General features: G+C 44.6%; 1 protein-coding gene across 2 annotated transcripts in view; it reads right to left on the minus strand.

Moving 5' to 3' along the window:
- Positions 1 to 2,894: 2,894 nt before the first annotated feature.
- Positions 2,895 to 19,581, minus strand: part of fam219aa (family with sequence similarity 219 member Aa) — a 32,018-nt gene continuing 15,331 nt past the window's right edge. The window contains exons 2-6 of one of the 2 annotated variants that reach the window (XM_036529053.1): positions 13,684 to 13,783; positions 8,087 to 8,189; positions 6,792 to 6,872; positions 3,946 to 4,000; positions 2,895 to 3,192 (exon numbers count right to left, since the gene is read on the minus strand). In XM_036529053.1, the coding sequence (XP_036384946.1) occupies positions 3,034 to 3,192; positions 3,946 to 4,000; positions 6,792 to 6,872; positions 8,087 to 8,189; positions 13,684 to 13,783 (498 nt within the window). In that variant the 3' untranslated portion in view covers positions 2,895 to 3,033. Of the gene's footprint in view, positions 3,193 to 3,924; positions 4,001 to 6,791; positions 6,873 to 8,086; positions 8,190 to 13,683; positions 13,784 to 19,581 lie in introns of both variants that reach the window. The other variant, XM_036529052.1, reaches the window with a different exon arrangement.

A 19,581-nucleotide genomic window follows, 5' to 3' on the forward strand; every position in this document is an offset into this window, starting at 1 on the left:
AACCAGTTTAATAACCACTCCCCATCATTCACAAAGGTTTCCCACGGCATGATGGCCGCTTTATCCAAAGAAAGCTGGAAAACCTGGGGCAGGAAACTGAGGCAAGGTGTTGCCCAGTTCAGCAGTCATATTTCTCCTTGCCAGAATCGCAGAGCCTTTCCGGTTTTTACTCAAAGCCACAGGCTTTGAATTCCCATGTGTTTATCTAATAAAGATGGATTTTTCAGGAGCATAAGTACTGGTGAACGAGGGTGACTGTCTCTTTGGTTTAAAGGAAAAGGTGACAAACAACGGACTCTATTCATTTCTATTCTGTTCCTTGTGTTTTCTATTTGCATTTGTCAAAGCATTGCTGGGAATTATCAGCAGGTGCAAGTCAGCGAAATGCACGAAGAGCCCGCAGACAGACAGCAGGTGTCAGAGCAGGGAGAGCAGAAGTACCTACGACATGTATTCAAGTCACTTTAGCAGCAATCCATTATGGGTGACTGTCTGGAAGGGAGGATTACCTTGCACTACAATTCAAACATTCCTATGCGTCTTACACCACGTTTTTTGGCATCATTTTACCAACTGAAGTACAGCTTTGAATGGTTCTTAAAGGGAGTCAGCAACATGAAGCACTCTATACACAGTGTCTTTGACATTATTATTAGAGGAATCTCTGCCTACGGGCACCAATCAAAGAAACAGAACCCAGATCAGGGGAAACATCGACAAAACATACTGCAATAATGCCATTCTTCCACACAAAAGTCAAGAGCCCCCAAGCTCCTCTCCTGTCTGGCTATAATTAGAACATCGCAAATGGCCGATGTTCCCCTGTAAAAAAAGTCCCAGCGAAAGCACCCGCAATGAGACAAATAAATCAATGGGGGACCACCGGGCTGAACAGGGAGACACCTGAGAAAGCATGGCGTCCCTTTCGCATAACATCACCCCGATGCATAACAAGCGGCGTCGATCGATAGCGCCAAACAAACAGGAGCCAGGGAGAGGAAGCGGAGCGATCACTACAAATGCCAGTTTGGACCAGAGTACCAGCAAAGCCGGGGTGGGTTGGGTTCTTATGAGAGGTAAATCATTAGCACAGCGCACCTGCCAGAGGGGCTCGATTTCCTTCAGGTTTACACGCCGCGGTTTCCTCTCGGAGGCTGACTCATGCACTCCGAGCTGCAGCTGCTGTCTCTTTTTTGTTAGTTTTCAGCAAGATGACGAGGGTTGTTCGATATTTACATCAAAAGAAATCACGCAGCACAACCGAGGGCTCAACCGAGGGCTCTAACGAATCTGATCTTTTCTGCTGTTCAGCCCAACTCTCGTGTCCACGCTAACCGGCGGCCTTTCTGTGGACGCAACATCAGTGGTCTGGAACAAGTCAAGGTTGAGAGCAGGGAGCATTACCAGAGTGAGTCTCTGGACCCAGAGGGCTGACTTTGGCAAGCCCTGACGCACCTCAGTACAAGAACCCTGCGTGCTGTGCTGATATAAGCACTGCGAAGTAAACAAATTAAATGGCTTTTCTCAATTTTTTGACCGGTGGCCTTGTGATGCCTACATGACCTTTTCAGTTACTACTTAGCTCTGCGCACAGCAGAGGCGATATTTTCCTTCCAATGTTGCAGTTATAAACTCAAACTGCCTCTGCTTGTATAAATCAGAGCACGGCATTGGATATCTGGACACAAAAGGCCATGGAGTAAAACACGCTGCCTTCCGCAGTGATTTGCAAACATTCATAATCATGAGTTTGGATCTGAAGGGTGCGAGCGTGGCACCACATACGAATATACCCCAATAAAATGACACTCTGAACAAAAACAGCCCTGGTTTTCGAATTGGCGAGTAGCCGCCTTCACAACGTAGGTGACACTGTGGCATGCAAGGCTGTACACAGGTCATTTAAAAGTCATAAAGTCTCAGTTCTTTTCTGTTTTTTCCCCCGCTTAGAGTCCCTTGACTGTGGCTCCACAAGAAAAATGGCACATTTGCCGCAGTGAACCTGCTGTTTTTCTGTGTCATCTTGTCGACAACAAAATAAATGTATTCACTCTTAAACATTTCAGACTCTCCACGGTACGACACAATTGTTTCTGAAATCAGGGAATAAAAGAGAATGCGCTTCCCTCAATGAAGAAATAAAACTAGAACACAATTAATCCCTTCTCAATCCATTCACCTTTTTTAAAAAAAAAAAAAAAAACTATTGCAGCAACAAAACTTTCTGAGATGCACTTGAAAGATAGTTGAATGAAAAAGAATGAAAAAAAGTGTCTGTCAAACTGTGGAAAAGTGCAATTCCCTAGTGTTTGCTACAATATTACTTTCAGTGTTGCAAAGAGAAGATTTATTCACAAAACTACCCAGAACTCCCCAGGAACCTGGTCAGAACCAAGAAAAGAGACCTGTGTCCTTTCTTGCTTCCCTGATGCACACTCAACGCTCTTGTCTCATTCTCTCTCTATGTGTCTCTAAACCATACAGCTGCATCCGCACACAGTACAGTCATTCTGGAATATTCCGTGAAAATAAAAATAAAGCCAAAAGGAGTGGAAGCTAAGACTGGAGAGGGTCAGCCATCGTCAGATCGGTAGTTGCTCTTGAAAATATGTTTTTTTTTAGTATTTTTATTCATTTCTATTCATTTGTTTAATCATTTACCAGACAACTTCTTTGTTTCTTGTTTTTGTATGAAACAAAAAAGTGTTATCAGAACATTGGTGAGGGGGTGCTGCTGAACAGCCCTCAGCCCAACTCCATCTGACTCTAAAACACACAGACGTACATGTCCTACCATAGGAGGAAGCAATGACTGTTAGTCTTAGTTTTTTGGAATTTTTTATCTTTCTTTTTTCTTTTTTTTTTTAAATAGATTATAATTTAACATTTTTCTCTCTCTTTATTAATATTACCATTGTTTTTATTTGTTTTAATCATTGCTCTCTGTCGCCGCTCTAGTGGCGAAGTAAACTCACTGCAGACAGGTGTTGTTGGGATGGGGGGGGGGAGGGTGGTGTGGAGGAGCAATGCGGGCTACTGGATCTGGCAGGCAGTGGAAGAGGTGGCCTGGCAGCACATGCAAGTGGGGTTGACAGATTTTGGCGGGATTAGGTCGAGGTCCTCATCGTCTGGGATTTCGTCCAGCCGATAGCCGTCCTTGAGCAGCTGTATATTCAGGTCTTGGTTGATCTGCTGCATTAGAGAAGAGCAACACATAATGTTATTGTCTATGTTTCCGTCCGTTCTCACACAATCAATCACAACACACAACACTGTCGATGGTGATGGGGGTCTTCATAAACCCCTAATGGTTGAAGCTCCTGTATCACATGCAATCAATGACTCACACTGATTTGGATCAAGCAAAGTATTATAATGTTGGGAGTAAATCCTTTCCATTGGTTCTTAGGAGTAAGCATCGAACAGCGGATGGCAGCTCCACCAATTACAGGGTTCATGCAAACTCACTCTCCCGTCGCTAACGGTTAGCATTTTTGCAGACTGGTGTACATGCTCATTTCATGTACTGCTTGAATCAATACAAGTAATATTAGTTTAAGCACTACCATTAGCAGTTAAGAGCTGTAACAGTATTAGTAGTGGTAAGCAGTGTAGTAAGTAAGTAGTAGTGATATTAGAAGTGTAATTATTGGTAATCGTAAGCAGCAGTATGGCAGCAGTAGATACATTATAACAGCGGTCATACTAATGACGATATGTAATAAATATACACATTATTAAATTTTTACAAAATGAATGGGCAATGGGAAATGTTATTTATGAACATGTGCTACTAAAACCAAGGGGTACATTATTAGAGAGATAAGAGGGTCCTCTTTTACAGAAATGAGGGAAATGGCAGTGGCATTAGGGGCTGAGAATGAGTTAAAAGGGTAAGTGATGTTAGCCATAGCGTATAGGTACCTGGTCCCTCAGACATCTCACCTCGGCCGAGGAGTATCCCGATGAGGAATATCTGGACATGTCAAAGTCATCGTCACTGAAAGGGAAGCACAGGGACAGTGAGACGTGTAGCTGTCAAACACTAGAGGGCGATACACCAAGAATTCAAGAAAAGCTTTCAGATTAACTGCACATGCACAATACACTTAATATTGTGCCAAAAATATATTACGTGAAAAGTAATATATTGGAAGCTTTCTTATACCCCTCTGATTGGTGCATTACAGAACATTAAAAATAAATAATGGTCAACATGCCAGGCCCCAGGTGTATGACAACCTTTAGTGTCACCGTCAAAAGCCACCTTCTACCCAGTGAGCAAACAGATCATGGATCAACTTAGTGTCCACTGAATTCAGGCATTTTATTTTATTTGGCTGAGAAGTATGAAAACAAAATACATACTCACAGACTGTGTAAAATGCTAGAATGATTCAAAAGGATATTACAAGACAGGAAGTGAGAATTAAAATAAGTATTTTTCCACTAAAGAGACAAATCTGCACAATGAAATAACATAAAAACACTGCCATATTTTTCTTGAATAAAGCCAATTTTGCGACAACATACAACATTCATTATACAACATACAGTACAACATACACCAACTACAGCTTGCTGCAGCGCTATGGCGGATAAGTACAATCACAAGAGGCTGGCATTTCAGCAAGATTGATTTTTCATGGAGAACATCAGTGAAAATGTGGAAGCCAGGGCACTAAAGAATTCTATTGATCCCTGCAGTAATTGCCACCCGGTGTTAAAGCGAGGCTGAACTCACAGGGTAAACACACACGCGAGAGTTATATTGAACAGGACAGAATGAGGGTGGGCAAGGTACAAAAGCGTGCGTCCTTGGGCAGTCTCCTGTGGGTTGGCATGCTTGAAAAACTATGAGCCAACGTTGTTCTTTTGCCCCCTAATGCCACAAGTGCGTGCCATGGTGCGCAGTGACATCACTGCGGATTACATCACTGTGTCAGCGTCCTGACTTCGTGGGGGGGGGGGGGGAGTTATCTGTGCAGCTGGGAAAATCCGCAGGGGAGGCACATCTGTCAAACGCTGACATGCTGAGCTGGGAGAACGCTCTGAGCGGCTTTTCCCAACCTAAATCCCAGTCGCTAATCCAGCGCTTCGGGAGAGCTGGGAGAGGGAGAGGAGCTTCTCCAGCCCTTCAGACTTTTTTCCCAGCATGCTCCTGAGAAAGGCTTTGTAGCCTATCCATGACTGTCCCTCATTTTACCCTTGTGATGTTCAATGGTTTTGCCCAGCTTGTGTCCTATCCACCCACAGACATCAGTCACAGCCAGCACCCCTTTAGCAGCGGCAGATTATCAGATCTTCTCTACCCTTCAGCTGTGCTAGAGCTCAAGAGGACATGACACCTACGAAAGTTACCGTCGGAGGTGAATTTAATAGTTTAGCAATGTCAACCAACATCTCACTTGCTCTTGATCCAGCGGTAAACCTTAGATTGCTATTGACTAAAAGTGTGTGATGTTTTTGTCCTTCATCCATGCAATTGGATGCAAGTCTACTTACTGTTCTTGTTATTTCTTCATCCAATTTTCAGGACATGATTCCTCCTACAGCTTTTTTCAGCTACGCTTGCTACAAAACTTGCCCAATACCTCTAGCTAGTACAAGATTGCATTGCTTGTTCTTTTTGTGTCAATACGTAAAATATTTTATGTGGTTAAAAACTGAACACTCTACGTCACAGCTATGTGTTACAGCGGCCACAGATACAGACTGTGTCTCCAGCAAAGCTTCTAACTACTAGCTATACTACCATTCTAGGGTTTTTCAGGCTACCCAAGGTATGTCCTCAAACTTTCCTTTCTAGGCATTTCAGCTCTAAGAGAGGAAGGCCAGTTTTATCATGCCTGAGGCAGTGACACCTCTGCTCGACTAACAACTCTCAAAAACTCAATCACCATTCCTCATGTAGATAAATGAAACTGCTGAGCTTTATAAGGACAAAAAGGACACATTATGCACCACTTGTCTTGAGAGTTTCTCATAAATGATAGTCTACAATGCGTGAAGCATACAAAGGGGAAGAAATGAAACTTCTGAAAATGAAATGAGAAAACCCACAAGAGATCGACTTCAATTTCCCCAGTATAGGTCTGATTTGGTGATTCAGTCTGTCCCTTAGCTTTCTTATCCCTCTTCCTTTGATTTCAAAGGATTCCTTCCACTGAGGACAAGATTTCAATCAGGAAACTAATGCTGGGATGAAATCATTTACAAAAAAAAAAACAAGCTTATTGCAAATCATGTCCCCTTTGACCACTACTTTTATCGTGAGAGGCTACTTTTACACGGCTCATCACATAATGACTCAAGCAATTATACTGCACACGTCAGCCCAAACGATGGCCAATTAATTACAGGATCAGCCTTGACTTGGGGATGGACCAGTAACAGGTGAGTAGCAAATTGTCATAGGATGTTGATTCAACTTTGGCACATACAAAAGACTGGGGTTAAATGAGAAAATCTTTGAAGCACACTTATAGGGTCCACAATACACATAAAAAGATGTGGTTACTAAAGACATAATGCTGAAGTAAAATTAAATGAAGATAATTTGTCAAAGGTGCTTATGCCTCCAGAGAAGCCTTTTTTTAAAAAAAAAGGTCAAACAAACCTTATATTCAAAGGCATTCACAACTGGGAAATTAATTTTCCATAAATTTAGTTCATGGACAATAAAAGGCTAAAACTGCACTTGGATGAGTGGCGGGGCAGATTGACAGGGAAACCCAAAAGCTTACACAATGCGCTTGAAGGAACTTCACTGTGGCCCTCATTTGCATTACCTGTCTGTGTCCAGTGCTACTAGTGGCTTCTCATCAGGGCTCTGGTCTAAGGAGGAGTAACCTTTATTGGGGACAACCAACCTGGAGCGAGACGACAGCGAGAGAAACAAAAGAAGAAAGCAGGAAGGATTGAGGAAGAAAGAGAGAAAGAGCAGATGAGAAGGAAGAAAATGAAGACAGGGTAGACAGACTGTTAGTCAAATGTGTGATTTAGCTCCACTCCAGCCAGTTGGGATTGTCTGCAATCAGATTCTAGGCTCAACTTGGATCAACATTCTCAAACCTTTGTCAACAATCTTGTCTCGGTGCTTGTCTAGACAAGGGATATAAAACATACAAAGGTATAAATGTATTCAGAAAAATTAAACACCATATTGAAATGCAGAACGTGTTGCATATTCCTTTCTGAATTGGCTGTTCCATCTCTTGAAATGTTGTCACTGCTGCTTGAATTATTCATGAGTGAATGTACAAGGTTAAAATCAGTTTTCCTGCTTAAGCTCAGCTTGTTGGGTTTCTCCACTGTAGTGTGGGTCTGAGGAAACACACCACACACTATTTGGAGTTTTGCGCCCAGCACAAAGCCTCAGCCTTAAGGATCCCTACCGAGGACCAGTGGGATTGGCCTTGCTGTACTTCAAAGGCTCGTTTGGCTAATTATGGCCCTGTGGCCTCTGAATCCAGTCAAACACAGAGGTGATGAATAGCGGCAGATCTTAGCTTCAGGCAGAGGTGCTGATCTGGGATCAATTCTGCTGTTTCACTGGTAATGATTACAGGATAGAATTGTAGTAGGGTCTGACCCCAGATCAGTGCCTGGGGGCAACTTTTGCCTGAAGCTGGAGTTTGCATCCTCCCAAATCCAGATGGGAGAACTGAGGCTAAATCTGCCTTTAACTGGAATAACTCCACTCTGATTAGCATTCATTCTAATGTGGTGAACAGGAGTCACGCCAATTAATTAACCTCCTTCTTCCATATTGTGATTTAGCCTATTTGCTAGGCTTTACTTCTAGTGACTGGGAGATTGAGGCTTCACAAACCCCATCATGTGTGCCATGAGCTGTCACTGACTGACTTGTATCAACCAATCGAATCATTTTGCATTATACAGTAAAACACAATATAACTGGATTTAATCACTGATGCATGATAACTCCACCCATTTTGGAATTCATGAAGCCTCACTCTCCTCTAGGGATTTGCTTCTCAGGTTTTAGAGTAGGTGGCTGTCCACACCAAATTATGGCTTTGATTCTCCCAAAGAGCACACCCTCCATCGCCCCTGATCTCACCGTGTCCTGGCCATGACGTTGTTCTTCTTGGGCTGCTGGTTGACTGGGCTGCCCACATTTCCGTTCTTCACAGACCCTTTCCTGGCCAGCTCTCTCTGTTTCTCTGCCAATCACAGGAAATGACATCACATTAAACCCCGCCCCTCTGCACAGCCTCAGGTGTCTGGCAGAAATAGGCGGGTGTTATCTATGTCAGCAGAATTTGCATAGTGACTGCATAGATCCACCAACCTTTATATGATGTTGAGTGTCTCTCAGTAATTCTGCACAATTCTACGAGTCTGCTACTTGCCCATCCAGATAATATAGGGACCACTGGATCAGTATACTTACTGTGCAATTCTGATGCCATAACAGAGCTGGAATGCTTCCCAGTTTTGGATGTTCTTACAGAGTTTGGTTCAATGTGTTATCCAACGCAAAAGTACTACATTTTTGTGTATGACACCAAAAGCAGTCACACCAATATGATTTCTAGGGCATTAAAATGAGATATCAATAACAATTCTTCCCCAGAAATATACTTTTAGATAACTGTGACATGCTTTGATCTACTACAAATGAATTATTAAATGCAAAACAAATTAAAAAGCCTCTTTATTACATATTCATGTCTCTCCCCTCTTATTTCTGCTGGTTTTTACTTTGCCTTTGAAATCCCATTTGATCCTTCAATTCCCTGGGGCAGCACCACCCTCACAGAGGGATGGCCCGTTACTGGGGAGAGCGACGGTTAATAATGACAGTCCTGTGAACAGCAAACATTCTGCATTCATTTTTTTTTGCTGAAGAACACTGCATGCTCAGGACCCCCACCTGAACTCAATTTTGGTTCGCATTCAATAACTGTTTCAAAGAAAAACTTTGAACTTTTCGAAACGTTTTCAAAGCAATTTGACACCGCCTCTGATTATGAAAGGTTTCATCTTGGAGTGAAGGCAGGGCTTTTTTTTTTGTTCCTGCTCTGCGAGAGGGCGCATGCAGCAGTCAGGGCCTGGACCTCCTCTGGTGAAAGAAAACTGAACCGACCGAACGGGCTCTCTCTTTCTTTCGTCTCAAAGCCGAGCAGGGTTCACGCGTCTCGGGGGGGACGTGACTCTCCTTCCTTTTCATCATTAGTTCCCTTTGCCCTCTCAGAGCGGCGACTCCGGAGACCCTGCACACTTCAGGCTCCGTCTGCAGTCGTGTAATTACCGATCGAGGGCCTTCCTCTCGAGGGCAGAGAGAGCGCGGGCTTAAGGGAGAGAGAATAAATCGAGCTGCATGTGTGGAGAGGATATTCTTCTCCCCTCTGAAGAGAACTACGCAAAAAAATCCTCTGATTAGGCTGATAAGTGGTCAGCCTGACCCTCAATCAAGGCGACAGAACTGGAGACAGAGAGAGAGAGAGAGAGAGAGAGAGAGAGGGAGAGAGTGTGAGAGAGAGAGCGAGAGAGAGAGGGAGAGAGGGAGAGAGAGAGAGAGAGAGAGAGAGAGAGAGAGAGCGGGAGAGAGGGAGAGAGGGAGAGAGGGAGAGAGGGAGAGAGAGAGAGATGGGCAAAGAAGCCAGGATGATAACAATGAAAATAAAAATAAAATGCACAATTAAGAGATTGGCACTCAAATGGTGTGCGAAGCCAAAATAGTTACAGTGCATTAAAGTCCAACTGAACAGCTCAACAGAAACCAGGACTATGTACTATAAAGGGCTGCGATGTCTTCTGTTGTTGAAATCCCCATTCAAATGCGGCCGATAAAGTGCTGCTGGTGTAACTACAGACAGTGAATAGTTGATAGTAAAACGTTGTGTCTCTTGGACACTGAAAAACAGAAAACCATACATGGGCCAGTTTGCATCTTTCAAAAACCCGGTACTCTAGGCAACTTCCTTCCTCCATAGCCCAATAAGTGGTTAATAAGGTGGGACCCCACATTATCTTTCACTAACAGATTATGGCACTGGTATTCTCGAGGCAATTCTAAAACTCTTCTGGAGGAATGTATGCTTTGCATCCCCCTCTGTCGCATAGAATAGCTACATATTCTACATAGTGTTGCTACTTACAGGGTTAAACTCTCAGTCTAGCTCTACCCAGAGGGTGCTGTCACTGTTGATGAATCCCTTTGCCAAAAGCATGTAGTAACACCTAAGACTGCAGTGTTCCTTCCTGGCTATTCCATTTCCCTGGTGACTGCTACCTCGGAGGGGCTGGTCAGGCTTGACATGGGAACAAGCTACGGGCCTTGACTCAATCTGACACCTGGCCAGGGCAAGGGATTGGGGGTGGGGGGGGCGGGTAGCATCTGAAACTGTGCAGATTACATCCATCACACACTCTCCCTGTTGAGTACAAACTGACCAGGGAGGGCACAGCCATGAAAAACCTCAATAAAGAAACCTTTGCTTCCTCTGGGTTCGGGGTCACTTTTGATTCTGTAGGCGAACCTATGCGATTTTGTCACCACCGGGACCCATGGAGAGTGAGGAGATGCCGGTTTCGGTGTGAAGGGAGGGCCTGCATGGAAGTTGATGTTACTGGCTGACTTCTGTGTGACTTCCTGGCAGTTGCCTCTGTTTGTTTTTCCTCTGCAGCGATGTGAATAATCGAGCTGCTGGGGCAGCTGATTGCTGCACGGAGCTTAATTACAGCCACTGAAAAGCTGACGTCACCCCCATGTGCTGCATGGCTCAGTCAACCAGAGAGAGAGGGAGAAAGGGAGAGAGAGGGAGAGAGGGGGGGGGGGATGAGTGAGAGCGTTAGGAGAGCAAGGGAGTGAAAGAGGGACAGGGAAAGGGTGAGAGAAAGGGGCAGAAAGAGGGAGAGAGGGAGAGAAAGAGAGGGAGACAGAGGGAGAGAGGGAGAGAAAGGGAAGGAAGGAGACAAAGAGACAGAGAGACGGAGACAGAGGGAGAGAAGGTTAGAGAGAGAGAAGGAAAGCAGAACAGAGGGAGAGAGAAAGAGCGATAGAGGGAGACAGAGAGAGAAAGGGAAAGAAGAGGGAGGAGAGAGAAAAAAGATAGAGAGGGAAGGTGGGGAGAAGGAGAGAGACAGAAAGAGGGGGCTAGGTGGAAGAGCTGGCGATCTTATCCCGTGAGTGCGACAGAGCACGGAGATACTAAGAAGCCTGTCACTCTTACAGCTGTGTTATAATGGCCTCAGGCAATCAAGCTGGACAGAGAGAGAGAGTAGGCACTGAAGTACCATGCATTGAATGGAAAACTCTCCCATCATAAAAATGTCACCTTGGCATCTGTTATCAATGGTAACACAGACAACAATTCCCCTCTTTTTACATTATTGGCATTTTTGATTTGCATGTTAATCAAGAGATTCACAAAAGGGCATCGGCACAGTATTATGATGAAAAAGCACACCTGTTCCTTTCTGGTTTTGAGTAAATTATCTGGCTCATATTATAAGTAATGAGAAAACAGAGCAATGAGTAAATGATCATATTTATATATTCAAGATGATGACCTGTGCAGCAAGTACCAAGCAGAACACCATACACATCACCCAAGCAAAACCCAAGGATTCATTCATTTCTGTTACAGATGGATGGCATAAAGGCAGAAAGCCTTAAGCCTGATTTATGCTTCTGTGTCGAATCGACGGCGTACCCCCACAGAGCCCTCTGCGTCGCCGCGTACCCCTCCGCCGCTGCCTGACGTGCACCTCCAAAAAATTGTAACTTCGCGTCGAGGCGACGCAGACCGCAAGGGCTGTGATTGGCCCGCTCAGTACGTCATTTTCGGTATTTAGCTTTTCCGGTTTCTCCCTGCCGCTATACCGCCATTTTTAAAGTGCTTGTATTGGAACACTCTTTCCCTTTCAGTTGCCATTGTTCACTGTGAGCGGAAAAAACGAGGCGGGAAGCTAAACAATCAACGAGTTTCGGGATTGACCCTTCAGAAACCACACATCTCCTAGCGTTATGGCGGTGAATTGCACAGCGACGCAGAGCAACGCATTCAACCCCGACGCAGAACTTCGAAAGGTTCGCGACGGCGTCGAAGCGAAGGCGGGGGTACGACGCAGAAGCACAAACCAAGCTTAACGCAAGCACAAGTAGTTTTGGAGACGATGTTATATGTTATATCTGACCAGTGTGAGGACTCTGACAGAGAATGCCATCAGAAAGTGACTGCTGGTATCCACAGCTGCCATAGCAGAAGAAAGGGAAGAAAGGAACGCAAGAAAAGGGAGAAATAACTGGAACAATAGTTACATCATTGAAAGTACTCAGTGTTATTTAAAGTCAGCCTCAACGGATGTAACAATGTTCTCGTATTTTTTGCTTCCACAATGGTTCTGTTCCTGCAATGCACCAGAACACTCGGGAGTTCTTTTTTACGCATCACCGAAGCTTGAAAGTGATGCAAAATAATTTATTTTTAGGTAGGTCGATACTACAGAGTTTTATGCACACGTTTTAATTTGTTCAGCACTGGACAGCACTCTGCCCTTTACAGTGTGCCATAATGTCCCATTGTTAAAGCGGGTGGAGCTTATTCTGTCTGGGCAACGATCCCTTTCCAGGGTGCTGAAAAAGGCACAAACTTGCACTCGGGAGATTTAAAGCTGCGAGCCTCTGACTTACACGTTTCACCATTTTCTCAGACCTCTCTTTTATTCCGGCAGGCACTATTTATATGAGGCAATGTGGATTCAATTTCACGACACTTCTAGCTGGTAAATGAAACCCCCACTGAAACCAGTAAGAGTATTACTCTGAAGGCAAAAGCGTGCACTAAAGCGTTGCCTCGCAATGCACAAAGGACTGGAAAGACGCCCTTGGTGGAATGGGTGGGCTGTCTGTGCGCCGCTCTTTCTGTTGACCCAGAATGAGTGGTTGGTTTAAACCTCTAAAGATAGCCCCTCAAGCAGTGGCTCAAATTTCCCAGCTTTACAAAATTAAGTTAAGTACTACAGACATGGGGTTAAACAGCATGTGTTTCGAACTCTCTGCCTCCTTAGAGGTTTTCTGTCAACTCCTTTGATGCAGCTGTGTTCCTCTTAGCTGAAAAACTGGATAACAAAATCAACTCCTCAATAAATCCAGGCACATAAAGCAAGCCGATTTCATTGTATAGCCTTATTGGGGAAAACACTGAGAACTCAATCATAATTTACATCAGGATTAGTCAAACTAGACCCCAGATGGCCTCAGGATCTGCAGGTATCTGTGCCAGCCAGACAATGAAACAGCTGATGCAACTACATGTTCTTTCTATTGAGCCAGTTTAGCGTACGCGCACACGCTTCCCACCACCCTTGTGACACGGTCAGTAACTTTGCAGAGAGATGGAAAGCCAGCTCTGTGGTGGCCCTCCAGGGTCAGTTTTACCATGTCAACCATTTCAGCCATGTTCCCAATCTGAAGATTCTGGGGCACGTCCAGCAGACGGATCAAATGTTCCATAACGGAACCCAAATTACTTCACGCCCGGAGCAATTGCTCTCCCTAAGCGCTGAGTGACAGGCAGCTGATCTGGGACAGGAGGGGGGTGGGAGTCTGGAATTGCTTAGTGACAGGTGACGGCGGCGGAACGACCCGGCAGTACCGAGCGGGAGGGCTGGGGGTGGGGGGGACACTGGGGACACCGGAGGACTTACCGATTTTCATCTGGAGCGGGGAGGGCTTGTAGTTCATGGCCACCGACTCCCCCTCCCTTGTGTCCGAGTCCCCTTCCGAGGTGGAGGACGCTGCCGGGTCCTGGAGTGACAAAGTGACAGAAAGAAAAAAAAAAAAAAAAACAATAAAGGAGGTCAATCCGAAGAAGAGGAGAAAAGGGTAGCAAAGATATGAACTGAGGATGAGGGAGATGCTTCTGAAAACAGAACAAGAACAGCTTGCCTGCTCAGGCACCTCTCTGGTGGGTAAATCGATCAATATGTAAGCACTGCAGTAGGTTCCGCTCTCCTGTATTATGGCAATTCATGACAATAATGGGTGGGTGTGTGTGTGTGTGTGTGTGTGTGTGTGTGTGTGTGTGTGTGTGGGGGGGGGGGGGGGTGGGTATCCTGCCAGGAGCATCTAATGTGCTGAACACAATAACTCTCACATTGTCACTGTGTGTGTGTGTGTGTATTATAAATCCTCCATCTCTCTCTTTCTGTGAATGTTTTAGTGCAAGCAGGGATGTGTGCATCCTACCGAGGCAACCTATAAAAACAGCTCTTTGGGGACCTCTTCCCTTTGCCGTGCTCTGAGATTCCTGTTTCTGCAGTGCGAGGGTACATGTGCAGTCTACTGCTAAGCTCAAACTGGGGAAAGAAACAGTCTGACTCAGCACTCTAGCCCTGAGCCCCCAAGACAACACACTTTAATACTCTTGCATTAGTTGAAATACGACACATTTTGGCTACGGACTGAATCAGACCTGGGGGAATCTGAAAGAAAACACACACACACACACACACACACACACAAACACACACACACACACACACACACAGCTTTTTTCCTCCTTTAAAAATGGAATCCGTGCTCTGCAGGAGGAATATAAGATCAATAAGTTTTTCCATCCTCCATGCCCTCTCTTAATTTGATGTTATGCTTTACAATGGCAGCAAACAGGCTATCATAAAGCGTTACATTTTTATGGGATTTATTCAATCGCTGACTCCAAAAGAGCACACCATCATGCTATGCTCACTGGCTACACAGACACTTCTGCACTGTCATATTCATTAAATGCATTTATCCAACTATATGAACAAATTTATTCAGATATATAAAAAAAAACTGCCTTCAACGAATCTGCAAGACATCTCCAGATTCTGTGAATGCACGACAACAGAGAAGCTTTGTTCAAACACAATGTGTGAGAAGTCACCAGTTTGCATGTTGATCAACTGAATCGTGTCCAAATAATTTTTAATATCCACGCATTTCCCTACAAATTTAGATAAACAACTCTTTCCAAAGTGCTCCTTTGGTGAAAGCCAGCAAGGAACCTTACGCTTTCCTTCTGGAAAGAAGGCTTATCTGTTAAGGGACCATCCCTCACACTGCTGGCACCTTCTGAGCGAGAAGCAGGAAGGCTGCTGCACACCTCGGTCTAATCTGCCTGCATGCGCACGCTGCCTCTGCCTCTGCCCCGCCCCCCTGAGGACACGTCTACAGCACACAGAGGCAGGGACAAATTCATCTTCCTTGAGAGGCAGGCGGGTGAAGAAGGCCTTTCACGGCACTGAACATGCCCACGGAGCTGCCTCCTTTCAGATAAGGGCCTCGTTTGCCCACTTCCTGGATGCCAAGCTGAAAACCCAACCCCTTTAACATCAGCCTCAGGGCTTGCTGTGCTTATCGGGCTGAGTTGGTCACCCAGATGGAATTTAATCAGAGAGATAAGCGACTCCGTCCACTGAGTGGCAGGGGTCATTTTACTCGCCACTGCAAGATCGCAAGCTCGTAAGACGTTCTGACGTTGCGCCTCGTTCTTTTCAGGGGCGAAATTTGCGAGATGGCACAGTTTTCCTCTCAACAGAGGGACCCGGTTCAATGTTAAAGGCTGGTCAATCAGTGGCCAGCCATGGAGAGCAAAATTGGCTGTGGGAAAATAAAATTGCCTGCATAATGGCGGCATAAATTACAGTAATGATGGGCTCCGGCTGCACCCTCCCCTGTCCGGAACAGCACAGATGGCCAATGCACTGCTGTTTTACTCCCACTTTGAAATGGTAATCACAGCCCCAGAGGCTGATGGGAAACAGTTCCATGACGGATTGTGATTGGTCCAAGCTTCCAGCTGATCCGTGCCGAATTTTCGTTTACGAGGATATTTGTTTGCAAAAAAAAAAAAAAAACTAATTTACTTGGATTTCATCCCATCCCCTATTTTAGGTTCTACTGACACTTTTTATCCGCAGTGTTATTTTCACACTGCATGCAAATATGGAAGGTATCAGAAGGTAAAGACATATTAGACAAGAAGATCAGATAACCATGAGGAAAAAGCATCTTCGCTTTTGGTGTTAGTGAAACAGCCCACTAAACAGCATGAGATTTGCTTCCTCTTGCACTCATAAAAGAGCCTGTTGAAGGTCTACCAGAGCAGCAGAGCCTGTTTACTTCAAGGTGGCTTCAAGTGCCAATTAGCTTCATTGGTGCAGTTACCCATTCTAGCTTTTGATTTCAGTACTAGCCTTGTCAAATGACTCATGTTTCTTTGTCTTGCTCACAGATATGAAAGGTAAATGAAAAATAACTTTCTCTAGTTACTGTGTCTCTGTACTGCTAATGTGCTTGGCTACCATTTTTTGATTGACAGGTTATGCTTAGAAAGAGAGAAAGCAAAAGAAAGCAAGAGAAAGGAAAGTTATCCAAGGCTACTTTTCCAAGTCACAGGTCTCCCGAAGGCTGCCAAAGTACACACAGCTGTTTATGTGAGAGCAGCCACTGAAATTGGCACTGACTTGACTCAGCAATATGTTTCTTTCTGCGATTAGGAAAATTCTCAAACGTAAGCTACTCTTGACTTCAATCCGGCATTTCATCTTAAGTTTACATTCTAAACCAATTTTATGTCAGGAGAGCACAACGTCATGCAGTTACAGCTGTAACTTACATTTGTCAGCACTCAGTGTCAAGGGCATGAGAGAATTCAATTTGTTTCCCCCTCTGAGCTATACTGCTGCTTTCCAGAAATGCTGATTTACGGTAAGGGCTAATTCAAAACGAGAGAAAGGATATTGTTTTTAAGGCAATTATCAAATGGCAGATTTTTGCTGGGGTCCCACTTAAGTGGTTGCAAAGCAATGTGGTAAAGAATAAGAAAAAAGGTACACAAATTTATCTTAAATGGAGAAAAAGATGTTCTGTTGGTCAATACTATGTTGAGCTGGGGCAAGAACTTCTCACAGGAATGTGATGCCAGCTGTTCTGCCCTCAAAGAGAAACACTAAGAGTAGGAAAACATGGTAACACAGTATCAAAACTAGTTGTAAACCAGCTAAAAAATATAGAATATGAATTACAAAATATGACTCTCAAAGACATGTCATGTATTTTTTCCTTTTATAATATGAAAAAATAGTCATCTGAAAAAAAATCTAGTAATACATTTATCTTACTATTGCACCATCAGACATCAGCCTGGTGGCTACATATTTATCATGTGAATTTGTGGCTTTATAAATCGGCCTATTTTCACCAGTATTCAGAACATGCGTGACCCACATGGCAAGCTGCCAGAGTGCAGCTCATGGGACACGTCTGCAGTGCGTGGATCTCCGTCGGGCAAACACAGAGCTCCTGTGGGGGCCCTGTGCTGTGCCGGTCCTGGGAAGCTGCTCCAGGCCACTCCACGGATAGAGGCCTCATTATTCCCGCCACAAGCCTCCTCTTGTTCCAAACAGGCCCAGATAAATACAGCCGTCAATAGGGAGGCCCCTGCCGAGCCATGCCCGAAAGTGCTGTACCCTCTCAGTGCTTGGAGTACTAAAACCGGTGGTGCTCAATGGCTTCACTTGAGCCGTTAGAGCAGCTGTCGACCCATTCACCTAGCAGATTCCCTTATTAACAGCTCATATTTTTACACAGTACCCATCATTATATGTGGACATTTAATAAACAATGGATTGCCAGGCCAGGCAAGACCGGTGCTCTGCCCAGGATTTGAACTTGCAAACCACTAATTTCCCTAGGGACTGTGCCTGTGGCACATTGTTGTAAGCGTCACAGCAAGGCCTCACCGCTAGGAACAGACAAATGCCATTTTTCATGCTAATCCCTTTTCTGCTCTGGCCCTCAAGTGGTAGAAGGAGCTCCCACAGTCAGAACAGTAAGGACACTCTCCATTTCCTGTAAGAAACCTAATTATATATAAAAGCATTAGCCTGGTGACAGTACAGGCCTTCGCTGGGGAAAAAGCTCAGAGGTCAATAGAAGCTCTGATAAACTTTGTGACAATTGCAGCTTGTGGCAGTACAAGCTTTGTGGCTAAAAATGGTGATAGTGGTACATGTTTATACACCTTGTGATAGCACGTATTGCATCTAGATGAGAGTGCCAATGAATAAATGTAAATGCAAATTTTGTATTGAAAGACAGTGTTTCAGATGGCTGCATTTATCATTGGCTGCAATGACAAAAATATATTAGTTTTTAGGTAAAGGTCCAACAGATTCTTCATGAAACAGTTCTTGGATTTTACATGTCGTATACAGTGGTAAAACAATAATAATATAATGTGTATATATAAAAGCCTGATATAATATATGATGTCAGGATCATCTTGGAATGAGCATTCCAGATCCTTAAAATACTAGAGGGAGGCACACTTTTGTCTCCATTTCTGATTGAAATGCAGAGACTGCTGGAAAAAGAGAGGTCCTTCTTTCTCAACAAAGCTGGAGAGGAATCAATATGCCCCCAGGACTGTGCAGACTACAGAAGTCTGGTTTCTTGGATAGAACAGCACAAACAGTGTTGCTACTCCCTGGTAAACTCTGTTTGTATGAAATGCAAATTTCATCAAGTCTAAGGATCCTTGGCACGCAGGGAAATGAGGCAACAGGCAGCACAGAGCACACAAACGGGGCCCGTTACATTTTCTTGATATTCACCCCCAAAAGAGGCCGGGGACACTGTGAATTAATGAGCGGGACCTGGATTATTTTTTGCCATGTCTCGGCAGGGAGGTTCGTTAAAAATTAACCCCCCCCCCCAAATCTTTTTCCAGCACATCAAAGAGCCTCCTGTTGGCTCTTGGTGAATTGATGTTCTCGCAAGCTAACTAATAAACTGTTACACAAAGAACTTCAGTCTGGAGCGTGGTCGAAGATGAGGTAGAAACAGGTTTTATTGATGGTCTTCAATACAGCAAGACTTCATACATGAAGGTCGGCTTCAGGTACTACACGCACTAAGTCTCACTTAGAGTCTTAAGCCTTGCACACTCGTCCTCACGCTCAGTCTGTCTCTAGTGCGGCTAGGTAATTCTCGCACCCACACCTAGATATATGTACACGACTCTGGTCCGTGCCACGTTGTTGTTGCGTTGCTTCTGTACTAAACAAAGAACAAAGAACATCTTATACCATCCCTGAGCTGTCCAGAGTGGTTAATTATAACTGTCCTTGCATCGCCTAGAGTCTGGCGCCTAATTGGAAAAACATTGCTTCTGAAGGTATCTCTAGATTGATAAGGAGTACACTCTGACCCAACTCCTCTTTGTCACAGACACTGACAAGGGAGGCAGAGTGGGAGAAAGTTCAGCCGGGTAGAGAACCCCTATATCACCTAAGAACAAAACCTTTATTATAAAAGAAGCTTCTAGGAACTGAGGTACCTTGGTTGTGCTGATCATCCCAAATGGTTAAACATGTCATGACTAACCTAATACTGAACTACAGCTACATGAGTGATTTCTACAGCTATATGAGTGCTCGAAATCATAGGCCTCACCGTTGGGACGGCCTTGTGCCACGTACACACTTTCAGTGTGCCTTGTGTGCATGATTAGTTCAACATAGCAGCATCTCTTGGAAAGTAAGCCACAGGTCACA

Source organism: Megalops cyprinoides, chromosome 5 (genome assembly GCF_013368585.1).
Source record: "Megalops cyprinoides isolate fMegCyp1 chromosome 5, fMegCyp1.pri, whole genome shotgun sequence".
Classification (NCBI taxonomy): Eukaryota; Metazoa; Chordata; class Actinopteri; order Elopiformes; family Megalopidae; genus Megalops; species Megalops cyprinoides.